General features: G+C 33.0%; 1 protein-coding gene across 3 annotated transcripts in view; it reads left to right on the forward strand.

Moving 5' to 3' along the window:
• Positions 1–3,846: 3,846 nt before the first annotated feature.
• LOC113399597 (uncharacterized protein) overlaps positions 3,847–13,125 on the forward strand; it is a 51,793-nt gene continuing 42,514 nt past the window's right edge. Inside the window, exons 1-2 of one of the 3 annotated variants that reach the window (XM_064218832.1) lie at positions 3,847–3,883; positions 12,546–12,997. In XM_064218832.1, coding sequence (XP_064074902.1) covers positions 12,928–12,997 — 70 coding nt within the window. In that variant the 5' untranslated portion in view covers positions 3,847–3,883; positions 12,546–12,927. Of the gene's footprint in view, positions 3,884–12,542; positions 12,998–13,125 lie in introns of those variants that run through there. The other 2 variants (XM_064218834.1, XM_064218833.1) reach the window with 2 other exon arrangements.

Genomic DNA, 13,125 nt, shown 5'->3' on the forward strand with positions numbered 1-13,125 from the left:
CATCTGCCGGAAATTTATACTTTATTACATCCAGTCGCTTATTACATCGAGTCTGTTTGTTTGTTCGCGTCCTTGTTCTAAGTCACCAAATAGATTTAAATAAAGCATTCACTATAATATTGGTATCTTTTGGTGCATTTAAACGTTTTATACATTGCTGTTAAATTAAATCCTAGTAGAGGTTGATGTTTATCAACCGTTTTTATAGTGACATACGCAGACTCAAACTCAAATTCCTTTATTCAACATAGAAGCATTATACTTACTTATTGATAGTCAAATTAAACACTACCACCGGTTCGGAAAAGGAAAACCCTAACCTGAGAAGAACCGGCTAAATCAAAGGGATCAAATTAATGTCCTATTGACAGGTCCTATTGTTTTAACAGGACCTATAGAAAGGCCTAAGATAGCATATTATGTACTTATTACATCTATCTTTTATAGATAAGCTACTTTATTTATTTTTCTAAAATAGGAAGAAACAAACTATAATAATACTTCAATTTAGTATTCAAATGCTGTTACATAGGTTATTGTATTGTTGTTATTACATGTCTTAGCAAAAATTAAAACCGCATTAATTTCAAGCTTTTTATATTTTAGAAAATTGCAAAATGATATTTAGACTAAGTAGTACTTAGAAATACTAAAATGTTGCAAAAGATTTGAATAAACGTATGACAGAAAAAAAAAGTCGTTCGTTTCGCATAATCTCAGTAGTAGTATGTCCCTGTGCTTCGAAAAACATGCAATACAGGTCTTTGCCCAATTGCCGATACTAGAGACGAAGTATTCGGCTAAAGAGCCTCTAAGGCGTACCCAGGACAGATTTTTCCTGCAGAATCCTGCTAACAACATCTACAATGTTGCAATTCAAGTCAGATAAACTCGAAGAACAAAGAAGGTACACACGCAAGTACAGATATCATATCAAGAAATGTGTTCGATGTACAAAATATTTACGACCGGTCCTTAAACGCTCAAAATAAAAATTAATCGACCAATCAGATGCTTTGGTCTTAATTTGTTTCCGCAACACTGATTCGCTAATAGCGAATTAGCTAACGTATTCGAATTTCGTGATCGAAAATATGATTACCGTGTTTTGGTCTGTTAAAATTTTAAGACTGATAATCTTTAGAGAAGTAAATAAAACAAAATTAAACGAAGTAAATATTGGTATTTGATAATGTTAAAGATTTGCAAGCCGATCATATTTGTAGAGTTAAAATCAAATTGCATTCAAAGTGCAAAAACACTTTTTCACTCAAATTTGTCATTTCACCTATAATTGAGATACCACTCAATCTGTATTCGCCCTATATATACCTATATCAAGTATTAGAGTGTATGTCGTTGGTAAATCCGCACCCACAGTAAAAAGTGAAACAAAATTCAATGTACAAAGGCTTTTATAAGTACTACAAAATTGAAGTCCAAGCTTCCAACGCTGAAGAATGGCATAAGACGCCTTTATAATTATTTTGTTTTGTGGTATAGATCGGTGGACGCGTAAATGGGCTACCTAATGGTAAATGAACACCTTCGTCCATAAAAATCTGTGTCCATAAATGACGCTGTACGAAATATGAATTTCTTGCATCGCCCATGTGCAACCAGCCCTGAGAACTAAAATGGTATGTCCTGTGCCTGTAGTTACACTAGCTTACTCCCTTTTCAAATTGGAATACAACAATCCACTTTCTGTTTGGTGCCGAGATATGATCGCACAAAGCCATAATGGCGTTTATGGCATACACTATAAAATTCTTACTTTTGATTATAAGCATCAATAACGCAATAAATAGGAAGGCATTACTTCGTTAGTGAACCAAATACTCCAACTGACATTGATATGCAGTGTTCCGGATCCGTACTAAATATGGGTGTTCCACAAGGGTTAACATTAAGTCACATTCTATTTTTGGTATATATAAATGATCTTCCTCTCTATATGGTATGGTATTTCTGATATTGTGTTATTTGCTATCGATACTTTGTTCATTTTTAACGTCGATAGAACGAAAGCTAATTACGATAAACTCTATTCATTATTACTGATCAAAAATGGTCTTAAACAATACCAAGAAATAATGCTTATAGCGCCGAATAAAAGTTTGTAGTGTTTAACTTACCTATAATGATCTTAATGGAACCAATACTGCAGTATTTTTAGATTCGAAACTTCACCAGAATTCTCATTAATCATACCTAACAGGAAGAGTCAACTTCGATATATACTGAACGCGAATTGAAAACTTAAAACTACTAACTAATATTGATACTTCTCGACTAGTAATAGCTTTTTATAGTACTAAGTCAAATGATAATAAATAAGTCGTATATAGAATACTATTTAATTTCGGGTAAATTAGATTCAGTTCACTAAGCATTGTACTGCGAATCAATAGTACGAAGTAATAGTAGTAGAGTTTTAGGTGAAACGGCTCTAACGATTTCTAAGAAAATTGGAAGTTGAGACTCATCTTAAAAAAATCTAAATTATATATATACCTGTATAAAAATTAACGAATCGACCAATCAGATGCTTTGGTCTTAATTTGTTTCCGCAACACTGATTCGCTAATAGCGAATTAGCTAACGTATTCGAATTTCGTGATCGAAAATATGATTACCGTGTTTTCGTCTGTTAAAATTTAATAAATCACGTGTAGTCTGTTTTGTATTAGTTCGGAAATAAATCATATAAAGGGTTTTCAGTATAACATTTCGAAATATTTCATCTTTTAAAATATTTAAATTTAAACACCAAGAACCTACTCCGTAATTGAGTGAGCCCCAGCGTAGCTCGAAATCTGGTTCAAACAAAATGCATTCAGTAAATGGTCACAAATAAAACCAATCGAACAGTCAACCGACGAGCAAGATATTATGTTCCTCGTTCCTGCAATAACATTTGTTCACTCACCCTTCGAACAGCGACACACTGAATGAATGCCACCTACCAGACGACTTGCTTGCATAACTCTCTACCAACAATATAATACAAATATTAAAATCTAAATAACTTAAAATATTTTTTTCTTCTGAGCGAACAAAGTCACGAACAACAGCGACTTTATCATAAATATATATAATATATATATGATATATAACCGAAGATTATCGTAACAAAGTTGTCCTCATAAAATATATTAAAACGTTATATACGCACACAAAGACAATTCGACATATCGAAGTGTGATGTATTACGTCTATGTAACACGTATATCTCATAGCCGTAGCGCCGTAGCGGGCGGGGTCTACGAGCTACGCGGGGCGGCTGAATTCGGGGTGCTGCCATGTTTGATATTACTTTCTCCCTTATAATTATTTTAAATATTTTAAGCTGTTTCGCTCAATGTCGATTTTTTTTGTCGAATCGAAAATATATGTTAAGAAAAACATTTAAATTTTTAAGAAATTTGATACCCTTTTTGAATAGCTTTACTATTTCTTTTTTTTTTTTAAACAATGTCTTTTATTTTTCTTATTGTAGATGATTTGCGATTAAATTTTGTGTACGGTACACAGTACAACAATAAAAACGCGCGGTACGTAAAACTATCTCAATAATACTCAGTGATAGTTGTACAATATTTATATATAACTATAGTGCAATAATCAATACACAAAAATATTTTAATTGTGTATTTTGTATTTAATTCAATTATTCAAATTTGATAACAGTGTTTCCATATATAAAATTATTTTACATTTATCAATACAATAACCTACTTTATCTTATTGAGAAATTCAAAACTTCCCTTAATACGGGGTAGAATCTTCCTGACACCCATCCCGCTTCAATACGTCAGTACACCCGATGCCGCTACGCGGCTAACGCGCGCCGCGTCCAGCCCACAACGTCAATCACAAAGTAACCCATTAGGACCTTTTTAAACACCTAACTCTATATACAACCTTTTTGATATGAACTATTTAAAAAAAATGATAATGTCAATTAAGATTTTTATTCTGTGGCGTCGAAAGTGCTTTATGAGATCGATCCGAATCGACTGTGAAGATTGATTTTTTTCGTGTCACAATTTAGCATGTTGCGGCTTTGGGGATTTCGGAAAAATTGTTTTTAATTTGCAATTTTTTTAACAGCCCATTTTATTTGTCGTTGAAATATGTTTCTTTAAATAACCTTAAATTCGCTCGAAATTATTTGAGCTGTAATTAAAATTAAAAAACAAAACATAAGAATTATTAGTAAAGATATTATATTTAACTCGTAAGGGTAACTTGTGTTAAAAAAAACTATTATTTTTGCGTCATTTTAATGAATTTAAAGATAATAGTGATTATTATAATTGTGGTATATTATAAAAATCATAAGTGTTCAAAATAATCGTATATAGGTACGAATAAGTATGTTGATATTTTTTTAATAATATATCAAACTAACCTCAGACCGGTCTAACCAAAATGGCGGTTTAAGTACAACGTATTAATGAATTCGAGAATAATTTCTACGTCGTCATACATATTACGTTGGAAATAAATTTGACAAACTGCAAAACATTTTTTATTAAATTAATATTTTCTAAGACAATTGTGCTGTAATAATATTTTTTTAAATTTTAATTTTTTTCATTTTTTTATTTACAATTAAATAGGTTATGTATTTAGATTATAGTTTGCGATTTTTTAATTATCAATTTATTTTTAACTGTTTTAATGTTTAGGTTTATAATATTCGTTTTTCAGACATTTCTGTGGTACAAATATTTTATTAAATTATTTTTTATGCCTAAACTGTATTCTTAAAATAAAACAAATCGTTTGCGTAACCCAACTATCATACCAAAAAATATGCCATTATAACATTTATTAAAATAAATAAATAAAATATATAAACTTTTACAAAACATAACTCCGATTACGACAATAAAAAAACAAATCAAACACCCCAAATTTCTCCCTTCGATTCATCCTAATCCATAAAGGAAAAAATCCTGACCGAACAAACATTCTTTCAAATCTATCGGGAAATAAGCGACTTTCACCGGCTGTCATTAAAAACCGCAAAGCTATTAAAAAATAAACTAACAATAAAAGCGACCTTTTAGACGGACAATCTGACGTTAATAAACGTGAAATTAAGCGAGGTGAGGCGTATGTGTGACCTCTGGCATTCCGTCCGCTCGGCTAGGAAATTCAATGTCAAGGCTAACGAACAGAAGGCTATCTTTACGCTTTTATCTTATTCACATTATGCGATGACTATTGTACGTTTTAAATCTATTTTTGTGTGACATTTGGACGTTGGTGTTCGTTGAAACCGTTGGTTTAACGCTCGTGGGTAGCGTTAGCTCCAGCCCGGCTACGAGTTTCAGCCTTATCATACGTACGTTGAGTATGTTGTGTTAATAATGTAATCACTTATTTTATCTATTTATATTTCGAGAGATACAAAAATGTGAAAGATGTTTAATTTTTTTTTATTACTTAGCTTGGATTAGGCAAAGGCAGCACACAACCTGCATTAGGTAACTTCATTTTTTTTTGCTATATACTTTAGTGATACGAATTAAATATTAAATTTTAGGTTTAATAAATGAAAGCCTATAAATTTCCTGATAGCTAGGCCAACACCTCCTATCCTCTTGAGATTGTTTGGCCTTTAGAACTTATTTTACAGCGCTGTTCTATGACTCCATTTGGACATGTCCATCTGACTTATGCAGGTTTCCTCGCGATGTTTTGCTTCACCATGCAACCATGAAATTATGATGAAATCATACGTGGTATGAATATTAATTTCAAATAAATATTTTTTAATTAATGCAGCTTTACTCGCGCGAAATTTATAAAACCTAAACTTCCAACCTCCGTTTTACCCCCTTAGGGGTGGAGTTTCATAAAATCCGTTCTAAGCAGATGTCTACACCCTATAAGGAACCTACCTGCCAAATTGCAAGTTAGGAGGTGTTATATTTTCTGAGATATCGTGATTTATTAGTGAGTGGTATTTCGCTTTTATATATATAGAACACTGTAATTAAGAGCAGTTATCAATGCAGTTTCACTGGTAATGTCATTCCAAGTCATGGCTGATAAGATTGATTATCCTCCATAAGCATATAATGGAGCCCTGGGGACTTACTTATGGCTTCAATTGAACATATATAGTTTGTTTTAAATTTGATTAAAAATACGAATCTTCGGGTAAGAGATTAGGGGTCAAACCTGATCAAGCATCAGTGAATTTTCATCATTATCATCATCACGTTCATCCACTGATGTACATAAGCTTCTCCCAGAGTACTCAATCGATCCCGATCTTTGGCCTTCACCTCCAACTGCTACCAGCCAGTTTTCGTAAGTCGTCATTGCACTTAGACTGACCTCCCCTCGCGTTTGCCAAGACACGGTCTCCACTGTAGAACTCAAATGTGACTGGCCCATTGTAACTTCAGCTTGCTAACTCTCTGGTCTATGTTGGTCCTCCTAGTTTTCAAAGTCAAAGATCTTTATTCAATAAAGAAGTGTTTACACTTGCTTATTGATAGTCAAAAATCTACCACCGGTTCGGAATTTAACACCTGAGAAGAACCGGCGAAAGAAACTCAGCGGGATATTTTTTTTTTCCATTTTGCATGTACAATAATAATTATATTTTAGCTATTTGAAACAGCCTGGAACATTCCTCTTAATAACCTCATTAATGATCCTTCAATGAAACTTTATACTTAGCCCTTTTAATAACTCGTCGAATGAACTTGATTTGGTGATTTCTACATATATCACAACAGGAAAACGCGTTCATTCAAGCTTTATAGAATGGACGAGAGAATGACTCGACGAAGTTTTCCAAAAAAACCTCCTTCTCGTATGTTAATTCACATACAACAACATACTCGAATAAAGTGTATTTAGATTAAGGTTTTTGATTCAAAACATTGTTTTGAATGCCAGTGTAGAAATAAATCGGCACTGTAATTAAACATTCTCTTTAAAGGAAAAGGAGGCCTAAACCCAGCAGTGGATACAGACTGTTATAGTATATTAGACATAAATTTGTCAATTATTGTTTCTTTTTTATTTTATGTTGCCAGTGTAATGCGGACTGGCAAATAAGTGGCATCCTTACATCGCTAATTATGTATAAGAATCGGTATAAAGATAAAAAAAACGAACACGATATACCATCAATAGCCCACATATAAAGCCTGAAATCAATTTATCCGCCTTCGTCGAGTACGAGCAGGGTGGGAACTGAAGTGATCTTTAATAATGCGATTGAAGTTCCATTGACCATTTCCCATCGAAGGCTCGATTTGTTGAATGTTTAACTTCAAATGGTTGCGAGATTTTAGAAACTATAGTGTTTTTTTTTTTTAATTTTATATTTCAAAATTAGCCCGCGTTCGTCGTAATAATAAATAAGGTTAAAGATTATGTTTTGTAAATCGAATTAAATCTTAAAAAAAAAAAAAACTTTTTAAATATGGTTTAATACTCAACTCAAGATTATATAGTTCTGAAACTTTACATTCAATTTATAAATTATGTAAAATTATGATTGAAAGGTCTTAAATGCCAATTTGAACAAACTGTATTTTGTTTTTATTTTTTACCACCAAACTCAGATATGTATAGATATAAATCGTCGGATTTAAAGTCTTAATTGCTGTAAACTTACATTTATATTATATGTTAACTAGCAAAACCTGCCAGATATTGTCTTGTCTGTATATATGTACACCAATTGCCATGGTGATCGTTTGAACAGTATCGAACTTGATGCGTCGCAGCGCCAACTGATGAGTCACAACAAAATCGATCGTAAAAAATAACAAAATACATAATATATATGCCAAAGTATATGTATATACTATATATTATTCAACTAGTGTAATTATTTGTATTAGAAAACAATACATGCCCACGCCCAGTACTGAAATATCGAAATCATTGTTTATTCAAATAATTAATAATTAAATAAACTAAATTAATAAAAGCAATGAATTTCGTTAATAGAACAAATATATTATTCTTATTAATATAATAATATACATAAATTAATGGGATATTTGAGTTAATCGCGACACAGATCGACGACGTGAACATGTCATTTGCCGTCACGGCACCCGGTCGTACCTACTTCCAAACGGCGGTAACAGACGTTTCACATAAAATACGGTACGGTCGCGGTTAGAAACCGAATGAGAAACTCACTGCATCTTAATTCCACGTTAATCTACTCAAAACTCGAAGCGTATGTGTGTCACGTGAAAGTTAGCGAAACGTCGGTTTTCATTCGTCTCTGGATCGAGTTTGTTTTGTACTTATTAAACTACCTACAAACTGTATCTTCGTTCGACGTTCTCATTTTCACCCCCAGCTTTTGACATATTATATATAAAAAACATATAAATTGAACTGGTGTGTCTATATGCGATTTCATAAAGGAGTTAAGCGTCAATAGCGCAATGGTTTACGGGCCGCCTAGCGATGTAAGAAGTCGCAGCTTCGATTCTGACCCATTGGGCTTTTGTCTCTAGCCCAAGCTTTAAGCTTAATTGGCTTCAGCTTTAAGCCTAATTCCTTGTATGGAGAATTGCTACTATTCTTTAACCTGTCATCTTAAACTCACGTTTCACCCTTCACGGGGGCCTTACATAAGTGCCATCGCGGCTGGTCGTCCGCCTATCTTTATAAAAAAAAACTAAACCCACTCCAACCTACAAAAACATCTCTTAATTTATGCACAACTATCTGTAGTAATTACGGATTGTTCTGTTTTCTATTTTAAGCTATATTCTCAAACGCGTATATACATACCAGTATATAGACTTTATTTGTTGAAGTCACGGCGACACTGTTCGCGTGGGAGTGGATTGAGCTTGCAATGAAATGAAGTTTAATATTAAGTTTTTTTTTTGCGTAGTTCAAAGACAATTTTTATTACGAATATAGCATTTTAATTTTTCAATACGTTTTTTATATATTGTTCATTATAGACAGTTTTATAAACTTAATCTGCAATGAAGCAAAATATAAAGTAATACGAAACCTAAGTAACCTCTTATAGTGATCTTTTCTAGGTAACGGTTACTAAAAGATTATTTTTAATCGATAATATTTATCATATTTAGTTTAACGTTCCAGTTGGATTTAATGTCATTTCGGATTTCTGTTTTCTATATATATATTAAAAAAATAAATAAAGTGTGTGCTCTTGCACAATACATTGAGAACACTTGGCATAAAGTTACATTTTCTGCTTCGCACAACCACTCTGTGCAACCAGCTTTCGCCGGCGGTTTTTCCTAACCGATACGACTTGGGAATGTTCAAGAGCGTACTCCTTCCTTAAAGGCCGGTAAGGCACCTGCACGCCCCCCCCGATGTTGCAGATGTCAAAAAAATGGCATATTGTCGATCACGTGAAGCGGAAATAAAAGAAAACAATAAAACAAATCAAAATACACTTTATTCGTATAGGATATTGAATCGTAATTTTAAAACATTAAATTATATTTGAAAATAAGATATTTAAATTATTTGAATAAAATTTGTTCAAGATAAATATTTATTATATGGAATAGCATACTAATTATGATATACCACCGTGATTTAATAAAAATAATTGTTAATAATAATTCATTGTGGTAGAAAATATATCTCTTAGGAAATTAGAAAAGGGTTCCTTTACCCTTGGGACCCGTCACACGCGGGCCAAGAAGTGCATTGCCTAGATGCCCTGCTTCCAAGAACCAGCGAGAAACTCAGTATTTACTCCATTAATTAAAGCTAGAGCTTTACTAACAAATACAAAGAGAGCGGTGTTAGGTGGTCAATTACGGTAGGAACTGTCCGGTCAACTTAGATGCGCGTATTATACAGTTGTGTATTCGCGATTTTGTTCGCCTAGCCTTCAAATTAAACGTGTTTCATTTTTCGCCCGAAGTATTGGAATTGCGATTCAACGGGTAAATGCATGTATATAAATACGCTTGCCAACATTCACCGAGATCGTGGTTTGTACATTAACTATATTTCGTTTTAATATGTACAGCCCTGTTTTAAGCACAACAAATGCTTGAGTGCAAGCTATGTTCTGGCGATCTCCCCTCTGAAGCACCTACCCGTGGATCCAAGACTTGATCATCATCGGTGCGGCTCACCAATTATGGCTAGTCTTGGACAATCGGCGAGAAGGTGATTAATTTATCGCAGAAAAGTCAAAGACTTGATCACAATCGCTAAGGCGATCTCCAACCCGCGGCGCCTGATCTCTACATTAAGACGAGCCTGAATTTGTATATTTACTTATTTAAAATGTATAGAAAATAAAAAATAACCTATAATTCCGATAATCCAGCATTATTATAAACGCCATCACTATTGCAAGTTTATTTTAAATACTAAGTGCTTCCGAGAACGCGTGCGCTATCAAACAATAAATGATTAGTGTTTTATATTTTCTAATATTTTTGCAGATTACTAGTAGTTTTCTTGAGGAGGAGTTCGTGCTAGCTTGTCATCACATATGCAAGCCAAGCATCTTTTCGCAATTGTATTGTTGCGTTTTGGCTTGATGCTAGTAAGTCAGTGCACAACAGGCACAAGGGACATGACATCCAAGTTGTCAAGGTTGTTGGCGCATTGGTGATGTAAGGAATTATAACAAGGTTTTTGTGCCGTGGTGGTGGTTTCGCCTATTGTTATGCTATAAAAAATACTTATTACTTGCTTTGGTCTGGTCCCTTGGTCTTGGATTTAAACCTCAGGTCGGGATCTGAAATTGCATGGCCAGACAAGTGTTCTTACGAAACTAACCGTGAATTTCCAATACATTAGGATATGCATTCAAGGATTTTAAGAAAATAAGTAGTTGAAAGCCGATACGTATGGGTAACAAGAAAAACGACAATTTTCTCGAGACAGTTGTTAAATGACACTGAATGTCAATTAATCTTTTTTCCGACAAGGATCAAAATTATCTATTAAAAGAGGTTAATGAACTCGCAATTTCCGTAAAGAACATAAAAAGTTGCATGTACTTGTATAAGTTCTACTTTTTCGTAGTTTTTAATTGCATGCAAGTAATTTATTTTAATAAAATAAGAATAATCCGCTTATTAATTATGAAATGTGATTTCTTCTTTCTTTACTTCTATTATAAACATTGTAAACATTCCCAACTGAAAATTTGTAATAAAATAAAATATGGTGCGAAGTTCTCTATCTCGTGCGACTTAAAAATTCACTCTCATAAATTTTTCATAACTCGCCAAAAGAAGTAATCTTACAAATTCAATGGTAATTTTATTAGAATAAAACAAATCGATAAAAAAAAAATTAAGCATGTTTTTTTTTTAACGTGTCACTTTAAATTCAGCATCTGCAGCGCGATTCTGTAAGAATTAACTTCGTAAGTCAAATTCGAAATGTTGACAACCGTCTTACTAAAAAAAATTATAATTTAATTATTAAGTGCGTAATATGAAAACACATTTTATTTTTAATTTGATATATTAACAGAAAAAATGTTTTTTAATGGTGTTAAATTTTAATCAAAAGATGAATTTTCAGTCATTGCTTAAAATATTGTTGGTGCTTGAACAATAAAACTTTAAAAAAAAAGCGAATTGTCAAGACATTTTCCAAAACGCCACCCAATATCGTTATTCTAATATTATTTTTTATTATTAATAATTATAATAATAATCTCATAAAATAATACGCCAATAATACCAGAGATTAGATAGAAATAAAATCATTGCAATCGCTTCGAAATATATCGTAAACAAAGCTATCTTGCAATTATGATTACAATTATATTTAGGAGACCGTACAAGTGACTTCTCCTCGTGACTTCACAACTACGGAACCATAATCACGTCGCATCTTGACATAAACTTATCAGTGCTGAATTTAGCGAGTGATCCAAGTTTCATTATCATAATTACAATTCACATCCATAACAAATCGAACTATTTAAACCTGTCAAAATTTTTTTTAACTTCAACCCGCATAATATTATTTACTTTATAATATCTACGTTAATAAATTAGCGAAATAATCTTTTCTCTGTTGTAACTAAGAGGCATTAAAAAATAAAAAATAATAATCAATTTATTTTAACACTCATAAAAAAAAAAACAACAAGTCAATAAAATTAAAATTGATATTATTGCCGTTATACATATATGCTTTGTGCCCGCAGCTTTGCCCGCGTGGAGTTCATTTAAAACTTACAAACACAGATACAAGCACATGCGGAAAAAGAAGAAGTACTAACATATAAAATATATAGTATGATACTTCTGGATAAAATACCTATCTTACTATGGAAGAATTATTAAAATCCGTTCAGTAATTTTAGAGTATATCGATCACAAACAAACAAGCCATTCCTATTTATGTTAGCATAGATGTGTTCGAGGTAAAGTGTATTCATGCAAAAAGGTTTTATATAAGAGAAGGGACCATTGCAAGGTCGCCTAGCTGACGCTACACACGTGAATGATGACCGAATACTTATAACAATATAAAAATAATACTCTTTCTATATTTTCCAGCTTAAACACAATTCAATTATAATTATACCTAATATAATATTAAGTCATAAGTCTGATACGACAATAAATAGTGCTAAGGAATAATAAGTGGGAGATGTAACAGTTGTGAAACGTTTTTTTGCGGTCTAATGATGTAAGTAAATGATCCAAAGTGAAAGTGACAGTGCGCGTAACGGAGCGGCCGAGCGCGAACGCTCGTGCGACAACAGATAATACACCACGTCCCGGAAAAACGCTGGACAAACCACAGATTAAAAATTCCCTCGGATCAAGATAGTTCAGCGAGGTTTTATAGCTGTCAAACGAGCATAGAGTCTTGAAGCAAGGAGGTTTAGTCCCGGAGGTTGTTATAACGTGCCAGTCCGCCCCCGGCGCTCGGCCAATGACGCCGCGGGAACCGCCCCCGTACGGCGCGCTGCCGTACGTCTTCATACTCCTTATCCTGAATGCCGGTAAGTCAATTTTATTTGTCTATCGTTCAATGTGAACTCTCGATTCAATTTCTAACACCTTCGCGGCACAATTTGATCCAATATAACTTGGTGTGTGAACTATGAGCTCAGGTTAGTTCGATCAAAAT

Source organism: Vanessa tameamea, chromosome 24 (genome assembly GCF_037043105.1).
Source record: "Vanessa tameamea isolate UH-Manoa-2023 chromosome 24, ilVanTame1 primary haplotype, whole genome shotgun sequence".
Classification (NCBI taxonomy): domain Eukaryota; kingdom Metazoa; phylum Arthropoda; class Insecta; order Lepidoptera; family Nymphalidae; genus Vanessa; species Vanessa tameamea.